Here is a 23,225-nt window from a genome sequence, read left to right on the forward strand (position 1 = left end):
GGGGCTGCCCCTGCAGTCCTGGCCCTGCGCTGTCCCGTGAGTCTGGGCGTCAGCTTCATGGAGGAGTTGGAAACAGGGCAGGGGGGAAGAGCAGGGATGCCCTGCATCTGCCTGATGCCGGGGCAGCAGGGGCTCATCAAGTTTCCTTTCTTCATCAGGCTGCCATCATGGGAGAACAGCCGTGCATACGCAGCACTATATGAGAGGCACGGCCGCTGCGATGCCAGCGAGTGCCTTTGTCCAGGAGGCAGGGAGCAGGCAGAAGAAGAGGGGTAAGGTGCCAAAGCTGCACCCCGGAGCTCTGCACGGGATCTCTGTCTCGCCAGGGGCTCGAAGCGGAAGGACTAAGAACAAGAGCTCTGCCGGACAGTCCTGAGCTGCGGCCACTCTGTCCTCACAGCCATGAACCCGTTTCCTTCCCCAGGCCCTGGCAACTGCTCCTGTGCTGCTCCTGTGCTGCCGAGGGCACCCACAGACGCTGCGCCTACTCGGGGAACAGCACGGCCAGCTGGGAGTGCAACAGCTGTGCTGGCCTGGGCACCGGTAAGAGGCAAAGCACCCGCGTGCCCCTGGGCTGGGGCCAGGGGCCAGGCAAGGTCTGGTGGTGGGTGCCCAGGGTGGGCTTGGAAGAGCCTCTTTGCTCCCGGACAGCCGGGCGCACCGCACTGGCCTATCCTGCCCTGGGCCTGGGGGGCCGTGCCCTTGACCTTCCCGCTTCCCCTTACAGACTCCAGTGCCGCCTTGGAGCTTGCTGGCCCCAGCACTGCCAGCCAGTCAGGATCGGGGCTTTCCCACGGCTCTCCGGCACCCGAGACCAGCAGCCCCAGCACCAGCAGCCAGGCGGCATTGGTGCAATCTCTCGGATCTCCAGCACCAGAGACCAGCAGCCCCAGCAGTGCCAGTCAGGCGCCATCGGGCTCCCTGCCACTTCAGGACAGCCTCCGCTCCAGCCCCCCTGGGCCCGAGTGGGTGCGAGAGCGCTCCCGCTTGCAACGTCGGGCCCAAACACCATACAGCCGGCCCAGCAGACACGGTGGCAGGAGCCGTGCGCCAGCACCGAGTGCTGAGAGCAGCACTCCCAGCCAGGCGGTGCTGGGGCTGTCCCACAGCTCGCTGGTACCGGAGACCAGCAGCCCCAGCACCGGCAGCCACGAAGCATCGGGGTCTTCCTGTGGCTCCCCAGCACCGGAGGCCAGCAGCCCCAGCACTGGGAGCCATGCAGCATCAGGGCCGTCCCATGGCTCCCCAGTGCTTGAGGGCAGCAGCCGTTCCAGCCCACCTGGGCCCAAGCGGGTGCGAGACCGCTCCCGCTTGCGACGTCGGGCCCAAACTCCCTACAGCCGGCCCAGAAGACGCCCTGAGAGCAGACGCGCCCCAGCACCAAGCGCTGAGAGCAGGAGCCCCCGCCAGGCTGCGCTGGGGACGTCCCACGGCTCCCCGGCACCCGACATCAGCAGCCCCAGCACCGCCAGCCAGCTGCCATCGGGGTCCTCCTCTGCCTTCCCAGCGCTCGACAGCGGCAGCTGCTCCAGCCTCCCTGGGCCCGTGCGGACACGAGACCACTCCCGCTTGCGGCGTCGGGCCCAAAATCCATACAGCCGGCCCGGACGCCGCCACGAGACCAGCCGTGCGCCGTCCCCGAGTGCTGGCCCTCCTCCCCCTCCACCGGCACAATAAAGTTGGCCGTTAACCTCTGCACTGGGAGATTCCACGCTCATTTGTCGGCTTCCTCCTCCTCTCCCTTTCCCGAGGGGCAGCGTTAGGGGCAGGGCCCGGAGGGTTGTCCTCTCCCCGGGGCTTGGCAGCACCTTCCCTAGACCTCCTTCCTTGCGGGCTGGCCTTGGCCAGCTGCCCAGCGCCATGGCCGTGTGCTTCGGGCCTCGCTGGCCCCGCAGCCTGCTCAGTTTCCCCGCGGGAAGTTCACACCCACCCCCGGGACCGGGGCTGGCCGCCTGGCTCCCGGCAATGTGGGCCGCGCCCGCCCACCCGGCATGGCCCTCGCGGCTCACCCCCCCAAAATCACACGCCCCGGCCCCAGCGACTTTTGACGCGCTTCAACTCCGTTGCGTTCTGGACAAGGCTACACCCCATTTCCTAGCCTCCTTGCCTAGGTTAGTGAGAATTGTGGCAAAGTGGCAAAGCTGCTTTTCTTTAAAAGTTCCCTTCAGTGTCACGTCTGTATTGGCGACATGAAGATCTCTGCAGGTTGTGTTTCTACAGGAGCCAAAGGGCATCACCCGTTCCCCAGGGCCGCGTCCTGTTCCCCAACAGGATTGCTGCTGGACCAGCTGAAGGCTTCCTTCTGGCAGTATAAGCCAAGAAAACCTTTTTTCACAGACATTGCAAACACCTGGTGAGGAATTTCCTCCACAGAGTTCAGGAGGGTCAGAGCGGTACCTGCTACTGAGGCCTTGAGTCCCCTCGTACGCCCTTGAGAGCAAGAACATCCCATGCGCTCTACAGAAGGGTAATGGGGGGCCTGGGAAATGTCAGTCATCCGAAAGGATTTCCCTCCTGTTGGAGACCAGCAAGTACCTTTCCAGTGCAGGAAGGAGAAAAGATTCGCTTGCAGAGTGACTGCTGAAGGGCTCTGTGGAGTTGGCGGAGAGCTAGAAGGCTGAAGCATAGAATCCCGGTGAGCAAAGCGCGAAGGAAATCCCGTGGGGTGGCCGTGCAGATTTGAACAACCCTCTGCTCGTCAGGCAAACTACAGGTGGTCTTAAGGTGTGTGCCTTCCTGACAGGCCTTAATGCAGCATGAAAGGGGATTCGTTACATGAGGCAGCAGCTGTCCTCTCTGAGGAAGGCAGGGGAACCTGGGAGACCTGATGGGCTTTTCTGCCAGCAAAGAGGCAATGAGGAAGGAAAGGAGGTCTCGAGGGTCCCAAAGAGAACTCGGTGGCAGCACTTTGTCCTTCTGTTCTTGACTGCTGTGATTGGGAAGACGTGAGGTCTAGACACGGCCAGAACAGGCAGGGCTCTTCAGGGGGAGTGCGACGTGAGCTCCCAGGCACTCCCAAGCACCGGAGCTCGAATGGAGCTGGCCCAAGAGCTGTGGTCACGCACGGCCTCGCTCTGAACGGAGGTGCTTGTTGCCTGGCACCGGCCACCTCTGTGGGCACCTCGCTAACGGAGCTCTGGAACGCCCTGGCGTCGAAAGGAAGGCCGAGCGAAACCTCAGAAAGCCTGCTGAGAAGGAAACCCTGAGCAGCAGAGTTTGGCTTGCAAGGTGGCTGGTAGAAGAGGATGGCTGAGGACACTCTGAAAGCAGGAGCTGAAGGAGGCAGCCTGGGCAGCCTCTAGGCACTCTCAGCAGTGTCGGCCAGCTAGTATTGTGGAAGGGCTTCTGGGGCTTTCAGGTTTCTCTCAGTCCTGAATTGCGTTTCAGACCTGGATTCTCCAATGCTGGATTTCGCATTCCTCTTTTCCTACTCCGGTGGCGCCTGAGACACTGTCTGGTTTTTGTCCTGGTGTCGCAGGTGAATTATTCAGAGCAGTCCTCGTTGTGGGGTTAACTAGAAGGCTTTTATTAATGATCAAGCGGTGATCAAATGGTAAGTAATCGATGATGGAATGACAATCAAATGGTAATCAAATGGCGATTAAGCAATAATTGAATGGCAATTAGAATCATAGGGTCATTCAGGTTGGAAAAGACCCTTAAGATCATCGAGTCCAACCGTTAACCTAACCCTGCCAAGTCCACCACCAAACCATGTCCCTAAGCGCCCCGTCTGCATGTCTTTTAAATACCTCCAGGGAAGGTGACTCAACCACTTCCCTGGGCAGCCTGTTGCTGAAATGCTTGCAAACCCTCGGCCCAGCGATCCAGCCTGTCCAGATCCCTCTGTAGAGCCATTCTACCCACAAACAGATCAACGCTCCCACCCACCACCTCCAAAGCTGCCCCACAGCCGCTTGCAGTTTCCTACCCCACCCAGGAAAGGCGCACACTGACTCTGAAAGGCAGTTTATTGCCATGGAAAAAGGCCATTTCCGCCGTGACTCCCCAGCTTGCGGACCCGCTGCTTTTTGTTCTGGAGGCAGCACATCACCAAAGCGCTGAGGAGCTCAGGGGAAAGACGTTGGGCCACCTGCGACACTTAGGTGCCGTCCCGAGGCCCTGTGCTGTGCCCCGGCCACTCACCGCGTCTGAGCGGATGGGACGTGTGAGCGTGGGCACGGCTCAACGGTGGCTTCTGGCCCCTCTGCCGGGGAGCCCAGAACCAGAGGCAGTACTGCAGGAGCAGCCGCCCCGGTTACGCGGGTGCCGAGGGCTCGGGCCCCCGCCTGGGCACTTCACAGCCACCCCTGTGAGGCGGCGGCCGTCTCGGAGCGGGTGGCAGGTGGCCGAGCCCGTCCCTGCCCGTATTTGGGGCGCAGGCAGGCCAGCGGTGCTGATGTCACAGCGGGCACTGTGACCCGCGGGGCCAAGCCCACAAAAAGGAGCGCTGGGCTCAGGCCGTGCGCCAGTGCGACCTGGTGAGGTGAGGGGAGGGACGGGGCTTGCGCGGGGCTGCCGAGGGAGGAGGGGGGCCCCACGTCTCGGGGCTCTGGGCCTGTGCTGCAAGCTCACCCGCGCCTCGCTTCTCCCTCAGAGTCAGCAGAGGAGCATCTGGAGGAGACACCCCGGCGCTGCTGGGACAGAGACTCTCCAAACGCTCACTGTTGATGTGTGCCATGTCCGCAAGGATGGAGAGGGCCCCCGCCTCGACGGAGCAGGGTGAGAGCAACGTACCCCTCCCGCAGCCTGGCAGAGGGGTTGTCGGGGCGGTCAGCGTGGGGCCGAGAGCGGTGGCAGGGCGAGGGAGGCAGGAGCTCCCCAAGCGCCCCGGGGCAGGGCCCCTCCTTGCCTCAGCAAGCCCGGCCCAGGCTGGGCAGTGGGCGCCTGCTGGGACACCCGGGCCTGCAATGCCCCCTTCCTCTCCAAGGCCTCCGGCCCTGCCCATCAGCCAGCTAGGCAGGGACAGAGCAGGCCCTCGGGGGCAATCCCGCAGGGACGCTGCCCCCGGCCCCGCAGAGGTGCTCATTCCCGCTGCCATTTGCTCTCTCCCCTCCAGCGTGCATGCTGTGTCGCCGGGCAGAGGCTGACCCGGACATCTGTGGGCGCAAACTGGAGAAGGAAGGGCTCTGTGCCCACGTGTTTTGCCTGGTGAGTTTCTCCGGGGCTCCTTCCAGCTTTTCCACAGGCAGTCCCTGCCACACTCGCCTCATCAGCTCCTCCCTCGTCTTTCCTCTTCTGCAGTTTTTCGCCAACAAGCTTTATCAGCAACAGCTCCAGGAATTAGGACTCATGGTATTTTTCCCTGAGGATATTCGACGCACCATCCAGCGGGCAGCGCGGAAGGTGAGGACCCGACAAGAACAGGGAGATTTGTGCCAGGAGAGGGTTGCGGCAGCTTAGCCCAGGCCCCGAGAAAGAAATCCCAGCCCTTCCGACCAGCTCTGGGACAAAAGTCTTGCTCCCAGCAGCTCCACAGAGGCCGCAGCACAGGTGCCTCGGCCACCAGGCACGTCTGCGGGCTGTGTCCCAGCAGCGGCCGCATCCTGCGCCCTGCCCGGAGGTGTGGGGCTGGCGGTGGAGGCCCTGAGGCTGCCGCTGATGGGGGCTGCTGTACCCTTTCCAGGCCTGCTTCGTCTGTGGCGAGAAAGGGGCCGCCATCACCTGCCACGAGACGGGCTGCAAGCGCAGCTTCCATCTCCCCTGTGCCGTGGAGGGTGGATGCGTCACCCAGTTCTTTCCTCAGTACAGGTACCTCCTCTCCCCTCCTCGCCACCACCGGGGAAGGACCCAGCAGTTCTCACCTCGCCCATCCCTTTCCTCTTCCCCCAGGTCCTTCTGCTGGGAGCACCGCCCAGAGCAGGCAGTGGAGGCGGCTCCGGACGAGAACACCACCTGCCTCATCTGCCTGGACCCTGTGGGGGACAGAAAGTCCTACGGCACCATGGTGTGCCCAGCGTGCAAACACGCCTGGTTCCACAGGGGCTGCATCCAGGTAGGAGCCCTTCCCTTGGCCCCGGGCCACGGCAGGCGCTCAGCAGCACCAGGGCCTCACTCGTGCTCCTTATGTTTCTCCTGCAGGGACAGGCTGCGCGCGCTGGCATTTCTTGCTTCCAGTGCCCGCTCTGTAGAGATAAGGAAGAGTTTGTCCTGGAAATGCTCACCATGGGGATCCGAATCCCCTTCAGGTTGGTGTCGTCCTGCCTGGCTCACAGGACACGAGGGTGCAAGCGCTGTGCCGTGCCAGGGGCTGCCCCTGCAGTCCTGGCCCTGCGCTGTCCCGTGAGTCTGGGTGTCAGCTTCATGGAGGAGTTGGAAACAGGGCAGGGGGGAAGAGCAGGGACGCCCTGCATCTGCCTGATGCCGGGGCAGCAGGGGCTCATCAAGTTTCCTTTCTCCATCAGGCTGCCATCATGGGAGAACAGCCATGGATATGCAGCACTATATGAGAGGCATGGCCGCTGCGATGCCAGCGAGTGCCTTTGTCCAGGAGGCAGGGAGCAGGCAGAGGAAGAGGGGTAAGTTGCCAAAGCTGCACCCCGGAGCTCTGCACGGGATCTCTGTCTCGCCAGGGGCTCGAAGCGGAAGGACTAAGAACAAGAGCTCTGCCGGACAGTCCTGAGCTGCGGCCACTCTGTCCTCACAGCCATGAACCCGTTTCCTTCCCCAGGCCCTGGCAACTGCTCCTGTGCTGCTCCTGTGCTGCCGAGGGCACCCACAGACGCTGCGCCTACTCGGGGAACAGCACGGCCAGCTGGGAGTGCAACAGCTGTGCTGGCCTGGGCACCGGTAAGAGGCAAAGCACCCGCGTGCCCCTGGGCTGGGGCCAGGGGCCAGGCAAGGTCTGGTGGTGGGTGCCCAGGGTGGGCTTGGAAGAGCCTCTCTGCTCCCAGAGGGCCTATCCTGCCCTGGGCCTGGGGTCCGTGCCCTTGACCTTCCCGCTTCCCCTTACAGACTCCAGTGCCGCCTTGGAGCTTGCTGGCCCCAGCACTGCCAGCCAGTCAGGATCGGGGCTTTCCCACGGCTCTCCGGCACCCGAGACCAGCAGCCCCAGCACCAGCAGCCAGGCGGCATTGGTGCAATCTCTCGGATCTCCAGCACCAGAGACCAGCAGCCCCAGCAGTGCCAGTCAGGCGCCATCGGGCTCCCTGCCACTTCAGGACAGCCTCCGCTCCAGCCCCCCTGGGCCCGAGTGGGTGCGAGAGCGCTCCCGCTTGCAACGTCGGGCCCAAACACCATACAGCCGGCCCAGCAGACACGGTGGCAGGAGCCGTGCGCCAGCACCGAGTGCTGAGAGCAGCACTCCCAGCCAGGCGGTGCTGGGGCTGTCCCACAGCTCGCTGGTACCGGAGACCAGCAGCCCCAGCACCGGCAGCCACGAAGCATCGGGGTCTTCCTGTGGCTCCCCAGCACCGGAGGCCAGCAGCCCCAGCACTGGGAGCCATGCAGCATCAGGGCCGTCCCATGGCTCCCCAGTGCTTGAGGGCAGCAGCCGTTCCAGCCCACCTGGGCCCAAGCGGGTGCGAGACCGCTCCCGCTTGCGACGTCGGGCCCAAACTCCCTACAGCCGGCCCAGAAGACGCCCTGAGAGCAGACGCGCCCCAGCACCAAGCGCTGAGAGCAGGAGCCCCCGCCAGGCTGCGCTGGGGACGTCCCACGGCTCCCCGGCACCCGACATCAGCAGCCCCAGCACCGCCAGCCAGCTGCCATCGGGGTCCTCCTCTGCCTTCCCAGCGCTCGACAGCGGCAGCTGCTCCAGCCTCCCTGGGCCCGTGCGGACACGAGACCACTCCCGCTTGCGGCGTCGGGCCCAAAATCCATACAGCCAGCCCGGACGCCGCCACGAGACCAGCCGTGCGCCGTCCCCGAGTGCTGGCCCTCCTCCCCCTCCACCGGCACAATAAAGTTGGCCGTTAACCTCTGCACTGGGAGATTCCACGCTCATTTGTCGGCTTCCTCCTCCTCTCCCTTTCCCGAGGGGCAGCGTTAGGGGCAGGGCCCGGAGGGTTGTCCTCTCCCCGGGGCTTGGCAGCACCTTCCCTAGACCTCCTTCCTTGCGGGCTGGCCTTGGCCAGCTGCCCAGCGCCATGGCCGCGTGCTTCGGGCCTCGCTGGCCCCGCAGCCTGCTCAGTTTCCCCGCGGGAAGTTCACACCCACCCCCGGGACCGGGGCTGGCCGCCTGGCTCCCGGCAATGTGGGCCGCGCCCGCCCACCCGGCATGGCCCTCGCGGCTCACCCCCCCAAAATCACACGCCCCGGCCCCAGCGACTTTTGACACGCTTCAACTCCGTTGCGTTCTGGACAAGGCTACACCCCATTTCCTAGCCTCCTTGCCTAGGTTAGTGAGAATTGTGGCAAAGTGGCAAAGCTGCTTTTCTTTAAAAGTTCCCTTCAGTGTCACGTCTGTATTGGCGACATGAAGATCTCTGCAGGTTGTGTTTCTACAGGAGCCAAAGGGCATCACCCGTTCCCCAGGGCCGCGTCCTGTTCCCCAACAGGATTGCTGCTGGACCAGCTGAAGGCTTCCTTCTGGCAGTATAAGCCAAGAAAACCTTTTTTCACAGACATTGCAAACACCTGGTGAGGAATTTCCTCCACAGAGTTCAGGAGGGTCAGAGCGGTACCTGCTACTGAGGCCTTGAGTCCCCTCGTACGCCCTTGAGAGCAAGAACATCCCATGCGCTCTACAGAAGGGTAATGGGGGGCCTGGGAAATGTCAGTCATCCGAAAGGATTTCCCTCCTGTTGGAGACCAGCAAGTACCTTTCCAGTGCAGGAAGGAGAAAAGATTCGCTTGCAGAGTGACTGCTGAAGGGCTCTGTGGAGTTGGCGGAGAGCTAGAAGGCTGAAGCATAGAATCCCGGTGAGCAAAGCGCGAAGGAAATCCCGTGGGGTGGCCGTGCAGATTTGAACAACCCTCTGCTCGTCAGGCAAACTACAGGTGGTCTTAAGGTGTGTGCCTTCCTGACAGGCCTTAATGCAGCATGAAAGGGGATTCGTTACATGAGGCAGCAGCTGTCCTCTCTGAGGAAGGCAGGGGAACCTGGGAGACCTGATGGGCTTTTCTGCCAGCAAAGAGGCAATGAGGAAGGAAAGGAGGTCTCGAGGGTCCCAAAGAGAACTCGGTGGCAGCACTTTGTCCTTCTGTTCTTGACTGCTGTGATTGGGAAGACGTGAGGTCTAGACACGGCCAGAACAGGCAGGGCTCTTCAGGGGGAGTGCGACGTGAGCTCCCAGGCACTCCCGAGCACCGGAGCTCGAATGGAGCTGGCCCAAGAGCTGTGGTCACGCACGGCCTCGCTCTGAACGGAGGTGCTTGTTGCCTGGCACCGGCCACCTCTGTGGGCACCTCGCTAACGGAGCTCTGGAACGCCCTGGCGTCGAAAGGAAGGCCGAGCGAAACCTCAGAAAGCCTGCTGAGAAGGAAACCCTGAGCAGCAGAGTTTGGCTTGCAAGGTGGCTGGTAGAAGAGGATGGCTGAGGACACTCTGAAAGCAGGAGCTGAAGGAGGCAGCCTGGGCAGCCTCTAGGCACTCTCAGCAGTGTCGGCCAGCTAGTATTGTGGAAGGGCTTCTGGGGCTTTCAGGTTTCTCTCAGTCCTGAATTGCGTTTCAGACCTGGATTCTCCAATGCTGGATTTCGCATTCCTCTTTTCCTACTCCGGTGGCGCCTGAGACACTGTCTGGTTTTTGTCCTGGTGTCGCAGGTGAATTATTCAGAGCAGTCCTCGTTGTGGGGTTAACTAGAAGGCTTTTATTAATGATCAAGCGGTGATCAAATGGTAAGTAATCGATGATGGAATGACAATCAAATGGTAATCAAATGGCGATTAAGCAATAATTGAATGGCAATTAGAATCATAGGGTCATTCAGGTTGGAAAAGACCCTTAAGATCATCGAGTCCAACCGTTAACCTAACCCTGCCAAGTCCACCACCAAACCATGTCCCTAAGCGCCCCGTCTGCATGTCTTTTAAATACCTCCAGGGAAGGTGACTCAACCACTTCCCTGGGCAGCCTGTTGCTGAAATGCTTGCAAACCCTCGGCCCAGCGATCCAGCCTGTCCAGATCCCTCTGTAGAGCCATTCTACCCTCAAACAGATCAACGCTCCCACCCACCACCTCCAAAGCTGCCCCACAGCCGCTTGCAGTTTCCTACCCCACCCAGGAAAGGCGCACACTGACTCTGAAAGGCAGTTTATTGCCATGGAAAAAGGCCATTTCCGCCGTGACTCCCCAGCTTGCGGACCCGCTGCTTTTTGTTCTGGAGGCAGCACATCACCAAAGCGCTGAGGAGCTCAGGGGAAAGACGTTGGGCCACCTGCGACACTTAGGTGCCGTCCCGAGGCCCTGTGCTGTGCCCCGGCCACTCACCGCGTCTGAGCGGATGGGACGTGTGAGCGTGGGCACGGCTCAACGGTGGCTTCTGGCCCCTCTGCCGGGGAGCCCAGAACCAGAGGCAGTACTGCAGGAGCAGCCGCCCCGGTTACGCGGGTGCCGAGGGCTCGGGCCCCCGCCTGGGCACTTCACAGCCACCCCTGTGAGGCGGCGGCCGTCTCGGAGCGGGTGGCAGGTGGCCGAGCCCGTCCCTGCCCGTATTTGGGGCGCAGGCAGGCCAGCGGTGCTGATGTCACAGCGGGCACTGTGACCCGCGGGGCCAAGCCCACAAAAAGGAGCGCTGGGCTCAGGCCGTGCGCCAGTGCGACCTGGTGAGGTGAGGGGAGGGACGGGGCTTGCGCGGGGCTGCCGAGGGAGGAGGGGGGCCCCACGTCTCGGGGCTCTGGGCCTGTGCTGCAAGCTCACCTGCGCCTCGCTTCTCCCTCAGAGTCAGCAGAGGAGCATCTGGAGGAGACACCCCGGCGCTGCTGGGACAGAGACTCTCCAAACGCTCACTGTTGATGTGTGCCATGTCCGCAAGGATGGAGAGGGCCCCCGCCTCGACGGAGCAGGGTGAGAGCAACGTACCCCTCCCGCAGCCTGGCAGAGGGGTTGTCGGGGCGGTCAGCGTGGGGCCGAGAGCGGTGGCAGGGCGAGGGAGGCAGGAGCTCCCCAACCGCCCCGGGCCAGGGCCCCTCCTTGCCTCAGCAAGCCCGGCCCAGGCTGGGCAGTGGGCGCCTGCTGGGACACCCGGGCCTGCAATGCCCCCTTCCTCTCCAAGGCCTCCGGCCCTGCCCATCAGCCAGCTAGGCAGGGACAGAGCAGGCCCTCGGGGGCAATCCCGCAGGGACGCTGCCCCCGGCCCCGCAGAGGTGCTCATTCCCGCTGCCATTTGCTCTCTCCCCTCCAGCGTGCATGCTGTGTCGCCGGGCAGAGGCTGACCCGGACATCTGTGGGTGCAAACTGGAGAAGGAAGGGCTCTGTGCCCACGTGTTTTGCCTGGTGAGTTTCTCCGGGGCTCCTTCCAGCTTTTCCACAGGCAGTCCCTGCCACACTCGCCTCATCAGCTCCTCCCTCGTCTTTCCTCTTCTGCAGTTTTTTGCCAACGAGCTTTATCAGCAACAGCTCCAGGAATTAGGACTCATGGGATTTCTCCCTGAGGATATTCGACGCACCATCCAGCAGGCAGCGCGGAAGGTGAGGACCCGACAAGAACAGGGAGATTTGTGCCAGGAGAGGGTTGCAGCAGCTTAGCCCAGGCCCCGAGAAAGAAATCCCAGCCCTTCCGACCAGCTCTGGGACAAAAGTCTTGCTCCCAGCAGCTCCACAGAGGCCCCAGCACAGGTGCCTCGGCCACCAGGCACGTCTGCGGGCTGTGTCCCAGCAGCGGCCGCATCCTGCGCCCTGCCCGGAGGTGTGGGGCTGGCGGTGGAGGCCCTGAGGCTGCCACTGATGGGGGCTGCTCTGCCCTTTCCAGGCCTGCTTCGTCTGTGGCGAGAATGGGGCCGCCATCACCTGCCACGAGACAGACTGCGACCGCAGCTTCCATCTCCCCTGTGCCGTGGAGGGTGGATGCGTCACCCAGTTCCTTCCTCAGTACAGGTACCTCCTCTCCCCTCCTCGCCACCACCGGGGAAGGACCCAGCAGTTCTCACCTCGCCCATCCCTTTCCTCTTCCCCCAGGTCCTTCTGCTGGGAGCACCGCCCAGAGCAGGCAGTGGAGGCGGCTCCGGAGGAGAACACCACCTGCCTCATCTGCCTGGACCCTGTGGGGGACAGAAAGTCCTACGGCACTATGGTGTGCCCAGCGTGCAAACACGCCTGGTTCCACAGGGGCTGCATCCAGGTAGGAGCCCTTCCCTTGGCCCCGGGCCACGGCAGGCGCTCAGCAGCACCAGGGCCTCACTCGTGCTCCTTATGTTTCTCCTGCAGGGACAGGCTGCGCGCGCTGGCATTTCTTGCTTCCAGTGCCCGCTCTGTAGAGATAAGGAAGAGTTTGTCCTGGAAATGCTCACCGTGGGGATCCGAATCCCCTTCAGGTTGGTGTCGCCCTGCCTGGCTCACAGGACACGAGGGTGCAAGCGCTGTGCCGTGCCAGGGGCTGCCCCTGCAGTCCTGGCCCTGCGCTGTCCCGTGAGTCTGGGCGTCAGCTTCATGGAGGAGTTGGAAACAGGGCAGGGGGGAAGAGCAGGGATGCCCTGCATCTGCCTGATGCCGGGGCAGCAGGGGCTCATCAAGTTTCCTTTCTTCATCAGGCTGCCATCATGGGAGAACAGCCGTGCATACGCAGCACTATATGAGAGGCACGGCCGCTGCGATGCCAGCGAGTGCCTTTGTCCAGGAGGCAGGGAGCAGGCAGAAGAAGAGGGGTAAGGTGCCAAAGCTGCACCCCGGAGCTCTGCACGGGATCTCTGTCTCGCCAGGGGCTCGAAGCGGAAGGACTAAGAACAAGAGCTCTGCCGGACAGTCCTGAGCTGCGGCCACTCTGTCCTCACAGCCATGAACCCGTTTCCTTCCCCAGGCCCTGGCAACTGCTCCTGTGCTGCTCCTGTGCTGCCGAGGGCACCCACAGACGCTGCGCCTACTCGGGGAACAGCACGGCCAGCTGGGAGTGCAACAGCTGTGCTGGCCTGGGCACCGGTAAGAGGCAAAGCACCCGCGTGCCCCTGGGCTGGGGCCAGGGGCCAGGCAAGGTCTGGTGGTGGGTGCCCAGGGTGGGCTTGGAAGAGCCTCTTTGCTCCCGGACAGCCGGGCGCACCGCACTGGCCTATCCTGCCCTGGGCCTGGGGGGCCGTGCCCTTGACCTTCCCGCTTCCCCTTACAGACTCCAGTGCCGCCTTGGAGCTTGCTGGCCCCAGCACTGCCAGCCAGTCAGGATCGGGGCTTTCCCACGGCTCTCCGGCACCCGAGACCAGCAGCCCCAGCACCAGCAGCCAGGCGGCATTGGTGCAATCTCTCGGATCTCCAGCACCAGAGACCAGCAGCCCCAGCAGTGCCAGTCAGGCGCCATCGGGCTCCCTGCCACTTCAGGACAGCCTCCGCTCCAGCCCCCCTGGGCCCGAGTGGGTGCGAGAGCGCTCCCGCTTGCAACGTCGGGCCCAAACACCATACAGCCGGCCCAGCAGACACGGTGGCAGGAGCCGTGCGCCAGCACCGAGTGCTGAGAGCAGCACTCCCAGCCAGGCGGTGCTGGGGCTGTCCCACAGCTCGCTGGTACCGGAGACCAGCAGCCCCAGCACCGGCAGCCACGAAGCATCGGGGTCTTCCTGTGGCTCCCCAGCACCGGAGGCCAGCAGCCCCAGCACTGGGAGCCATGCAGCATCAGGGCCGTCCCATGGCTCCCCAGTGCTTGAGGGCAGCAGCCGTTCCAGCCCACCTGGGCCCAAGCGGGTGCGAGACCGCTCCCGCTTGCGACGTCGGGCCCAAACTCCCTACAGCCGGCCCAGAAGACGCCCTGAGAGCAGACGCGCCCCAGCACCAAGCGCTGAGAGCAGGAGCCCCCGCCAGGCTGCGCTGGGGACGTCCCACGGCTCCCCGGCACCCGACATCAGCAGCCCCAGCACCGCCAGCCAGCTGCCATCGGGGTCCTCCTCTGCCTTCCCAGCGCTCGACAGCGGCAGCTGCTCCAGCCTCCCTGGGCCCGTGCGGACACGAGACCACTCCCGCTTGCGGCGTCGGGCCCAAAATCCATACAGCCGGCCCGGACGCCGCCACGAGACCAGCCGTGCGCCGTCCCCGAGTGCTGGCCCTCCTCCCCCTCCACCGGCACAATAAAGTTGGCCGTTAACCTCTGCACTGGGAGATTCCACGCTCATTTGTCGGCTTCCTCCTCCTCTCCCTTTCCCGAGGGGCAGCGTTAGGGGCAGGGCCCGGAGGGTTGTCCTCTCCCCGGGGCTTGGCAGCACCTTCCCTAGACCTCCCTCCTTGCGGGCTGGCCTTGGCCGGCTGCCCAGTGCCATGGCCATGTGCTTCGGGCCTCGCTGGCCCCGCAGCCTGCTCAGTTTCCCCGCGGGAAGTTCACACCCACCCCCGGGACCGGGGCTGGCCGCCTGGCTCCCGGCAATGTGGGCCGCGCCCGCCCACCCGGCATGGCCCTCGCGGCTCACCCCCCCAAAATCACACGCCCCGGCCCCAGCGACTTTTGACACGCTTCAACTCCGTTGCGTTCTGGACAAGGCTACACCCCATTTCCTAGCCTCCTTGCCTAGGTTAGTGAGAATTGTGGCAAAGTGGCAAAGCTGCTTTTCTTTAAAAGTTCCCTTCAGTGTCACGTCTGTATTGGCGACATGAAGATCTCTGCAGGTTGTGTTTCTACAGGAGCCAAAGGGCATCACCCGTTCCCCAGGGCCGCGTCCTGTTCCCCAACAGGATTGCTGCTGGACCAGCTGAAGGCTTCCTTCTTGCAGTGTAAGCCAAGAAAACCTTTTTGCACAGACATTGCAAACACCTGGTGAGGAATTTCCTCCACAGAGTTCAGGAGGGTCAGAGCGGTACCTGCTACTGAGGCCTTGAGTCCCCTCGTACGCCCTTGAGAGCAAGAACATCCCATACGCTCTACGGAAGGGTAATGGGGGGCCTGGGAAATGTCAGTCATCCGAAAGGATTTCCCTCCTGTTGGAGACCAGCAAGTACCTTTCCAGTGCAGGAAGAAGAAAAGATTTGCTTGCAGAGTGACTGCTGAAGGGCTCTGTGGAGTTGGCGGAGAGCTAGAAGGCTGAAGCATAGAATCCCGGTGAGCAAAGCGCGAAGGAAATCCCGTGGGGTGGCCGTGCAGATTTGAACAACCCTCTGCTCGTCAGGCAAACTACAGGTGGTCTTAAGGTGTGTGCCTTCCTGACAGGCCTTAATGCAGCATGAAAGGGGATTCGTTACATGAGGCAGCAGCTGTCCTCTCTGAGGAAGGCAGGGGAACCTGGGAGACCTGATGGGCTTTTCTGCCAGCAAAGAGGCAATGAGGAAGGAAAGGAGGTCTCGAGGGTCCCAAAGAGAACTCGGTGGCAGCACTTTGTCCTTCTGTTCTTGACTGCTGTGATTGGGAAGACGTGAGGTCTAGACACGGCCAGAACAGGCAGGGCTCTTCAGGGGGAGTGCGACGTGAGCTCCCAGGCACTCCCGAGCACCGGAGCTCGAATGGAGCTGGCCCAAGAGCTGTGGACACGCACGGCCTCGCTCTGAACGGAGATGCTTGTTGCCTGGCACCGGCCACCTCTGTGGGCACCTCGCTAACGGAGCTCTGGAACGCCCTGGCGTCGAAAGGAAGGCCGAGCGAAACCTCAGAAAGCCTGCTGAGAAGGAAACCCTGAGCAGCAGAGTTTGGCTTGCAAGGTGGCTGGTAGAAGAGGATGGCTGAGGACACTCTGAAAGCAGGAGCTGAAGGAGGCAGCCTGGGCAGCCTCTAGGCACTCTCAGCAGTGTCGGCCAGCTAGTATTGTGGAAGGGCTTCTGGGGCTTTCAGGTTTCTCTCAGTCCTGAATTGTGTTTCAGACCTGGATTCTCCAATGCTGGATTTCGCATTCCTCTTTTCCTACTCCGGTGGCGCCTGAGACACTGTCTGGTTTTTGTCCTGGTGTCGCAGGTGAATTATTCAGAGCAGTCCTCGTTGTGGGGTTAACTAGAAGGCTTTTATTAATGATCAAGCGGTGATCAAATGGTAAGTAATCGATGATGGAATGACAATCAAATGGTAATCAAATGGCGATTAAGCAATAATTGAATGGCAATTAGAATCATAGGGTCATTCAGGTTGGAAAAGACCCTTAAGATCATCGAGTCCAACCGTTAACCTAACCCTGCCAAGTCCACCACCAAACCATGTCCCTAAGCGCCCCGTCTGCATGTCTTTTAAATACCTCCAGGGAAGGTGACTCAACCACTTCCCTGGGCAGCCTGTTGCTGAAATGCTTGCAAACCCTCGGCCCAGCGATCCAGCCTGTCCAGATCCCTCTGTAGAGCCATTCTACCCTCAAACAGATCAACGCTCCCACCCACCACCTCCAAAGCTGCCCCACAGCCGCTTGCAGTTTCCTACCCCACCCAGGAAAGGCGCACACTGACTCTGAAAGGCAGTTTATTGCCATGGAAAAAGGCCATTTCCGCCGTGACTCCCCAGCTTGCGGACCCGCTGCTTTTTGTTCTGGAGGCAGCACATCACCAAAGCGCTGAGGAGCTCAGGGGAAAGACGTTGGGCCACCTGCGACACTTAGGTGCCGTCCCGAGGCCCTGTGCTGTGCCCCGGCCACTCACCGCGTCTGAGCGGATGGGACGTGTGAGCGTGGGCACGGCTCAACGGTGGCTTCTGGCCCCTCTGCCGGGGAGCCCAGAACCAGAGGCAGTACTGCAGGAGCAGCCGCCCCGGTTACGCGGGTGCCGAGGGCTCGGGCCCCCGCCTGGGCACTTCACACCCACCCCTGTGAGGCGGCGGCCGTCTCGGAGCGGGTGGCAGGTGGCCGAGCCCGTCCCTGCCCGTATTTGGGGCGCAGGCAGGCCAGCGGTGCTGATGTCACAACGGGCACTGTGACCCGCGGGGCCAAGCCCACAAAAAGGAGCGCTGGGCTCAGGCCGTGCGCCAGTGCGACCTGGTGAGGTGAGGGGAGGGACGGGGCTTGCGCGGGGCTGCCGAGGGAGGAGGGGGGCCCCACGTCTCGGGGCTCTGGGCCTGTGCTGCAAGCTCACCTGCGCCTCGCTTCTCCCTCAGAGTCAGCAGAGGAGCATCTGGAGGAGACACCCCGGCGCTGCTGGGACAGAGACTCTCCAAACGCTCACTGTTGATGTGTGCCATGTCCGCAAGGATGGAGAGGGCCCCCGCCTCGACGGAGCAGGGTGAGAGCAACGTACCCCTCCCGCAGCCTGGCAGAGGGGTTGTCGGGGCGGTCAGCGTGGGGCCAAGAGCGGTGGCAGGGCAAGGGAGGCAGGAGCTCCCCAACCGCCCCGGGCCAGGGCCCCTCCTTGCCTCAGCAAGCCCGGCCCAGGCTGGGCAGTGGGCGCCTGCTGGGACACCCGGGCCTGCAATGCCCCCTTCCTCTCCAAGGCCTCCGGACCTGCCCATCAGCCAGCTAGGCAGGGACAGAGCAGGCCCTCGGGGGCAATCCCGCAGGGACGCTGCCCCCGGCCCCGCAGAGGTGCTCATTCCCGCTGCCATTTGCTCTCTCCCCTCCAGCGTGCATGCTGTGTCGCCGGGCAGAGGCTGACCCGGACATCTGTGGGTGCAAACTGGAGAAGGAAGGGCTCTGTGCCCACGTGTTTTGCCTGGTGAGTTTCTCCGGGGCTCCTTCCAGCTTTTCCACAGGCAGTCCCTGCCACACTCGCCTCATCAGCTCCTCCCTCGTCTTTCCTCTTCTGCAGTTTTTCGCCAACGAGCTTTATCAGCAACAGCTCCAGGAATTAGGACTCATGGGATTTCTCCCTGAGGATATTCGACGCACCATCCAGCAGGCAGCGCGGAAGGTGAGGACCCGACAAGAACAGGGAGATTTGTGCCAGGAGAGGGTTGCGGCAGCTTAGCCCAGGCCCCGAGAAAGAAATCCCAGCCCTTCCAACCAGCTCTGGGACAAAAGTCTTGCTCCCAGCAGCTCCACAGAGGCCCCAGCACAGGTGCCTCGGCCACCAGGCACGTCTGCGGGCTGTGTCCCAGCAGCGGCCGCATCCTGCGCCCTGCCCGGAGGTGTGGGGCTGGCGGTGGAGGCCCTGAGGCTGCCACTGATGGGGGCTGCTCTGCCCTTTCCAGGCCTGCTTCGTCTGTGGCGAGAATGGGGCCGCCATCACCTGCCACGAGACAGACTGCGACCGCAGCTTCCATCTCCCCTGTGCCGTGGAGGGTGGATGCGTCACCCAGTTCCTTCCTCAGTACAGGTACCTCCTCTCCCCTCCTCGCCACCACCGGGGAAGGACCCAGCAGTTCTCACCTCGCCCATCCCTTTCCTCTTCCCCCAGGTCCTTCTGCTGGGAGCACCGCCCAGAGCAGGCAGTGGAGGCGGCTCCGGAGGAGAACACCACCTGCCTCATCTGCCTGGACCCTGTGGGGGACAGAAAGTCCTACGGCACTATGGTGTGCCCAGCGTGCAAACACGCCTGGTTCCACAGGGGCTGCATCCAGGTAGGAGCCCTTCCCTTGGCCCCGGGCCACGGCAGGCGCTCAGCAGCACCAGGGCCTCACTCGTGCTCCTTATGTTTCTCCTGCAGGGACAGGCTGCGCGCGCTGGCATTTCTTGCTTCCAGTGCCCGCTCTGTAGAGATAAGGAAGAGTTTGTCCTGGAAATGCTCACCGTGGGGATCCGAATCCCCTTCAGGTTGGTGTCGCCCTGCCTGGCTCACAGGACACGAGGGTGCAAGCGCTGTGCCGTGCCAGGGGCTGCCCCTGCAGTCCTGGCCCTGCGCTGTCCCGTGAGTCTGGGCGTCAGCTTCATGGAGGAGTTGGAAACAGGGCAGGGGGGAAGAGCAGGGATGCCCTGCATCTGCCTGATGCCGGGGCAGCAGGGGCTCATCAAGTTTCCTTTCTTCATCAGGCTGCCATCATGGGAGAACAGCCGTGCATACGCAGCACTATATGAGAGGCACGGCCGCTGCGATGCCAGCGAGTGCCTTTGTCCAGGAGGCAGGGAGCAGGCAGAAGAAGAGGGGTAAGGTGCCAAAGCTGCACCCCGGAGCTCTGCACGGGATCTCTGTCTCGCCAGGGGCTCGAAGCGGAAGGACTAAGAACAAGAGCTCTGCCGGACAGTCCTGAGCTGCGGCCACTCTGTCCTCACAGCCATGAACCCGTTTCCTTCCCCAGGCCCTGGCAACTGCTCCTGTGCTGCTCCTGTGCTGCCGAGGGCACCCACAGACGCTGCGCCTACTCGGGGAACAGCACGGCCAGCTGGGAGTGCAACAGCTGTGCTGGCCTGGGCACCGGTAAGAGGCAAAGCACCCGCGTGCCCCTGGGCTGGGGCCAGGGGCCAGGCAAGGTCTGGTGGTGGGTGCCCAGGGTGGGCTTGGAAGAGCCTCTTTGCTCCCGGACAGCCGGGCGCACCGCACTGGCCTATCCTGCCCTGGGCCTGGGGGGCCGTGCCCTTGACCTTCCCGCTTCCCCTTACAGACTCCAGTGCCGCCTTGGAGCTTGCTGGCCCCAGCACTGCCAGCCAGTCAGGATCGGGGCTTTCCCACGGCTCTCCGGCACCCGAGACCAGCAGCCCCAGCACCAGCAGCCAGGCGGCATTGGTGCAATCTCTCGGATCTCCAGCACCAGAGACCAGCAGCCCCAGCAGTGCCAGTCAGGCGCCATCGGGCTCCCTGCCACTTCAGGACAGCCTCCGCTCCAGCCCCCCTGGGCCCGAGTGGGTGCGAGAGCGCTCCCGCTTGCAACGTCGGGCCCAAACACCATACAGCCGGCCCAGCAGACACGGTGGCAGGAGCCGTGCGCCAGCACCGAGTGCTGAGAGCAGCACTCCCAGCCAGGCGGTGCTGGGGCTGTCCCACAGCTCGCTGGTACCGGAGACCAGCAGCCCCAGCACCGGCAGCCACGAAGCATCGGGGTCTTCCTGTGGCTCCCCAGCACCGGAGGCCAGCAGCCCCAGCACTGGGAGCCATGCAGCATCAGGGCCGTCCCATGGCTCCCCAGTGCTTGAGGGCAGCAGCCGTTCCAGCCCACCTGGGCCCAAGCGGGTGCGAGACCGCTCCCGCTTGCGACGTCGGGCCCAAACTCCCTACAGCCGGCCCAGAAGACGCCCTGAGAGCAGACGCGCCCCAGCACCAAGCGCTGAGAGCAGGAGCCCCCGCCAGGCTGCGCTGGGGACGTCCCACGGCTCCCCGGCACCCGACATCAGCAGCCCCAGCACCGCCAGCCAGCTGCCATCGGGGTCCTCCTCTGCCTTCCCAGCGCTCGACAGCGGCAGCTGCTCCAGCCTCCCTGGGCCCGTGCGGACACGAGACCACTCCCGCTTGCGGCGTCGGGCCCAAAATCCATACAGCCGGCCCAGACGCCGCCACGAGACCAGCCGTGCGCCGTCCCCGAGTGCTGGCCCTCCTCCCCCTCCACCGGCACAATAAAGTTGGCCGTTAACCTCTGCACTGGGAGATTCCACGCTCATTTGTCGGCTTCCTCCTCCTCTCCCTTTCCCGAGGGGCAGCGTTAGGGGCAGGGCCCGGAGGGTTGTCCTCTCCCCGGGGCTTGGCAGCACCTTCCCTAGACCTCCTTCCTTGCGGGCTGGCCTTGGCCAGCTGCCCAGCGCCATGGCCGTGTGCTTCGGGCCTCGCTGGCCCCGCAGCCTGCTCAGTTTCCCCGCGGGAAGTTCACACCCACCCCCGGGACCGGGGCTGGCCGCCTGGCTCCCGGCAATGTGGGCCGCGCCCGCCCACCCGGCATGGCCCTCGCGGCTCACCCCCCCAAAATCACACGCCCCGGCCCCAGCGACTTTTGACACGCTTCAACTCCGTTGCGTTCTGGACAAGGCTACACCCCATTTCCTAGCCTCCTTGCCTAGGTTAGTGAGAATTGTGGCAAAGTGGCAAAGCTGCTTTTCTTTAAAAGTTCCCTTCAGTGTCACGTCTGTATTGGCGACATGAAGATCTCTGCAGGTTGTGTTTCTACAGGAGCCAAAGGGCATCACCCGTTCCCCAGGGCCGCGTCCTGTTCCCCAACAGGATTGCTGCTGGACCAGCTGAAGGCTTCCTTCTGGCAGTATAAGCCAAGAAAACCTTTTTTCACAGACATTGCAAACACCTGGTGAGGAATTTCCTCCACAGAGTTCAGGAGGGTCAGAGCGGTACCTGCTACTGAGGCCTTGAGTCCCCTCGTACGCCCTTGAGAGCAAGAACATCCCATGCGCTCTACAGAAGGGTAATGGGGGGCCTGGGAAATGTCAGTCATCCGAAAGGATTTCCCTCCTGTTGGAGACCAGCAAGTACCTTTCCAGTGCAGGAAGGAGAAAAGATTCGCTTGCAGAGTGACTGCTGAAGGGCTCTGTGGAGTTGGCGGAGAGCTAGAAGGCTGAAGCATAGAATCCCGGTGAGCAAAGCGCGAAGGAAATCCCGTGGGGTGGCCGTGCAGATTTGAACAACCCTCTGCTCGTCAGGCAAACTACAGGTGGTCTTAAGGTGTGTGCCTTCCTGACAGGCCTTAATGCAGCATGAAAGGGGATTCGTTACATGAGGCAGCAGCTGTCCTCTCTGAGGAAGGCAGGGGAACCTGGGAGACCTGATGGGCTTTTCTGCCAGCAAAGAGGCAATGAGGAAGGAAAGGAGGTCTCGAGGGTCCCAAAGAGAACTCGGTGGCAGCACTTTGTCCTTCTGTTCTTGACTGCTGTGATTGGGAAGACGTGAGGTCTAGACACGGCCAGAACAGGCAGGGCTCTTCAGGGGGAGTGCGACGTGAGCTCCCAGGCACTCCCGAGCACCGGAGCTCGAATGGAGCTGGCCCAAGAGCTGTGGTCACGCACGGCCTCGCTCTGAACGGAGGTGCTTGTTGCCTGGCACCGGCCACCTCTGTGGGCACCTCGCTAACGGAGCTCTGGAACGCCCTGGCGTCGAAAGGAAGGCCGAGCGAAACCTCAGAAAGCCTGCTGAGAAGGAAACCCTGAGCAGCAGAGTTTGGCTTGCAAGGTGGCTGGTAGAAGAGGATGGCTGAGGACACTCTGAAAGCAGGAGCTGAAGGAGGCAGCCTGGGCAGCCTCTAGGCACTCTCAGCAGTGTCGGCCAGCTAGTATTGTGGAAGGGCTTCTGGGGCTTTCAGGTTTCTCTCAGTCCTGAATTGCGTTTCAGACCTGGATTCTCCAATGCTGGATTTCGCATTCCTCTTTTCCTACTCCGGTGGCGCCTGAGACACCGTCTGGTTTTTGTCCTGGTGTCGCAGGTGAATTATTCAGAGCAGTCCTCGTTGTGGGGTTAACTAGAAGGCTTTTATTAATGATCAAGCGGTGATCAAATGGTAAGTAATCGATGATGGAATGACAATCAAATGGTAATCAAATGGCGATTAAGCAATAATTGAATGGCAATTAGAATCATAGGGTCATTCAGGTTGGAAAAGACCCTTAAGATCATCGAGTCCAACCGTTAACCTAACCCTGCCAAGTCCACCACCAAACCATGTCCCTAAGCGCCCCGTCTGCATGTCTTTTAAATACCTCCAGGGAAGGTGACTCAACCACTTCCCTGGGCAGCCTGTTGCTGAAATGCTTGCAAACCCTCGGCCCAGCGATCCAGCCTGTCCAGATCCCTCTGTAGAGCCATTCTACCCTCAAACAGATCAACGCTCCCACCCACCACCTCCAAAGCTGCCCCACAGCCGCTTGCAGTTTCCTACCCCACCCAGGAAAGGCGCACACTGACTCTGAAAGGCAGTTTATTGCCATGGAAAAAGGCCATTTCCGCCGTGACTCCCCAGCTTGCGGACCCGCTGCTTTTTGTTCTGGAGGCAGCACATCACCAAAGCGCTGAGGAGCTCAGGGGAAAGACGTTGGGCCACCTGCGACACTTAGGTGCCGTCCCGAGGCCCTGTGCTGTGCCCCGGCCACCCACCGCGTCTGAGCGGATGGGACGTGTGAGCGTGGGCACGGCTCAACGGTGGCTTCTGGCCCCTCTGCCGGGGAGCCCAGAACCAGAGGCAGTACTGCAGGAGCAGCCGCCCCGGTTACGCGGGTGCCGAGGGCTCGGGCCCCCGCCTGGGCACTTCACACCCACCCCTGTGAGGCGGCGGCCGTCTCGGAGCGGGTGGCAGGTGGCCGAGCCCGTCCCTGCCCGTATTTGGGGCGCAGGCAGGCCAGCGGTGCTGATGTCACAACGGGCACTGTGACCCGCGGGGCCAAGCCCACAAAAAGGAGCGCTGGGCTCAGGCCGTGCGCCAGTGCGACCTGGTGAGGTGAGGGGAGGGACGGGGCT

The 23,225-nt window shown here is 62.7% G+C and overlaps 3 protein-coding genes across 3 annotated transcripts; all 3 read left to right on the top strand.

The window, feature by feature from the left end:
• Positions 1 to 4,691: 4,691 nt before the first annotated feature.
• LOC132317923 (PHD finger protein 7-like) lies at positions 4,692 to 7,904 on the top strand. Its single transcript, XM_059823444.1, has 10 exons — positions 4,692 to 4,722; positions 5,060 to 5,151; positions 5,245 to 5,346; positions 5,627 to 5,751; positions 5,833 to 5,995; positions 6,082 to 6,188; positions 6,405 to 6,518; positions 6,671 to 6,789; positions 6,955 to 7,012; positions 7,442 to 7,904. The coding sequence occupies exons 1-10, from the start codon at positions 4,692 to 4,694 to the stop codon at positions 7,902 to 7,904; spliced, it is 1,374 nt and encodes a 457-aa protein (XP_059679427.1).
• Positions 7,905 to 10,918: 3,014 nt separating this feature from the next.
• LOC132317924 (PHD finger protein 7-like) lies at positions 10,919 to 15,919 on the top strand. Its single transcript, XM_059823446.1, is given in 11 exon segments — positions 10,919 to 10,949; positions 11,287 to 11,378; positions 11,472 to 11,573; positions 11,854 to 11,978; positions 12,060 to 12,227; positions 12,229 to 12,276; positions 12,278 to 12,415; positions 12,632 to 12,745; positions 12,898 to 13,016; positions 13,201 to 13,791; positions 15,861 to 15,919. Coding segments are annotated over 11 exon segments (1,587 nt in total).
• A 1,245-nt stretch (positions 15,920 to 17,164) lies between these two features.
• On the top strand, positions 17,165 to 22,165 carry LOC132317925 (PHD finger protein 7-like). The gene is given in 11 exon segments (XM_059823447.1): positions 17,165 to 17,195; positions 17,533 to 17,624; positions 17,718 to 17,819; positions 18,100 to 18,224; positions 18,306 to 18,473; positions 18,475 to 18,522; positions 18,524 to 18,661; positions 18,878 to 18,991; positions 19,144 to 19,262; positions 19,447 to 20,037; positions 22,107 to 22,165. Coding segments are annotated over 11 exon segments (1,587 nt in total).
• Positions 22,166 to 23,225: the final 1,060 nt, after the last annotated feature.

The sequence above is a fragment of the Gavia stellata genome, chromosome 12 (assembly GCF_030936135.1).
Source record: "Gavia stellata isolate bGavSte3 chromosome 12, bGavSte3.hap2, whole genome shotgun sequence".
Classification (NCBI taxonomy): Eukaryota; Metazoa; Chordata; class Aves; order Gaviiformes; family Gaviidae; genus Gavia; species Gavia stellata.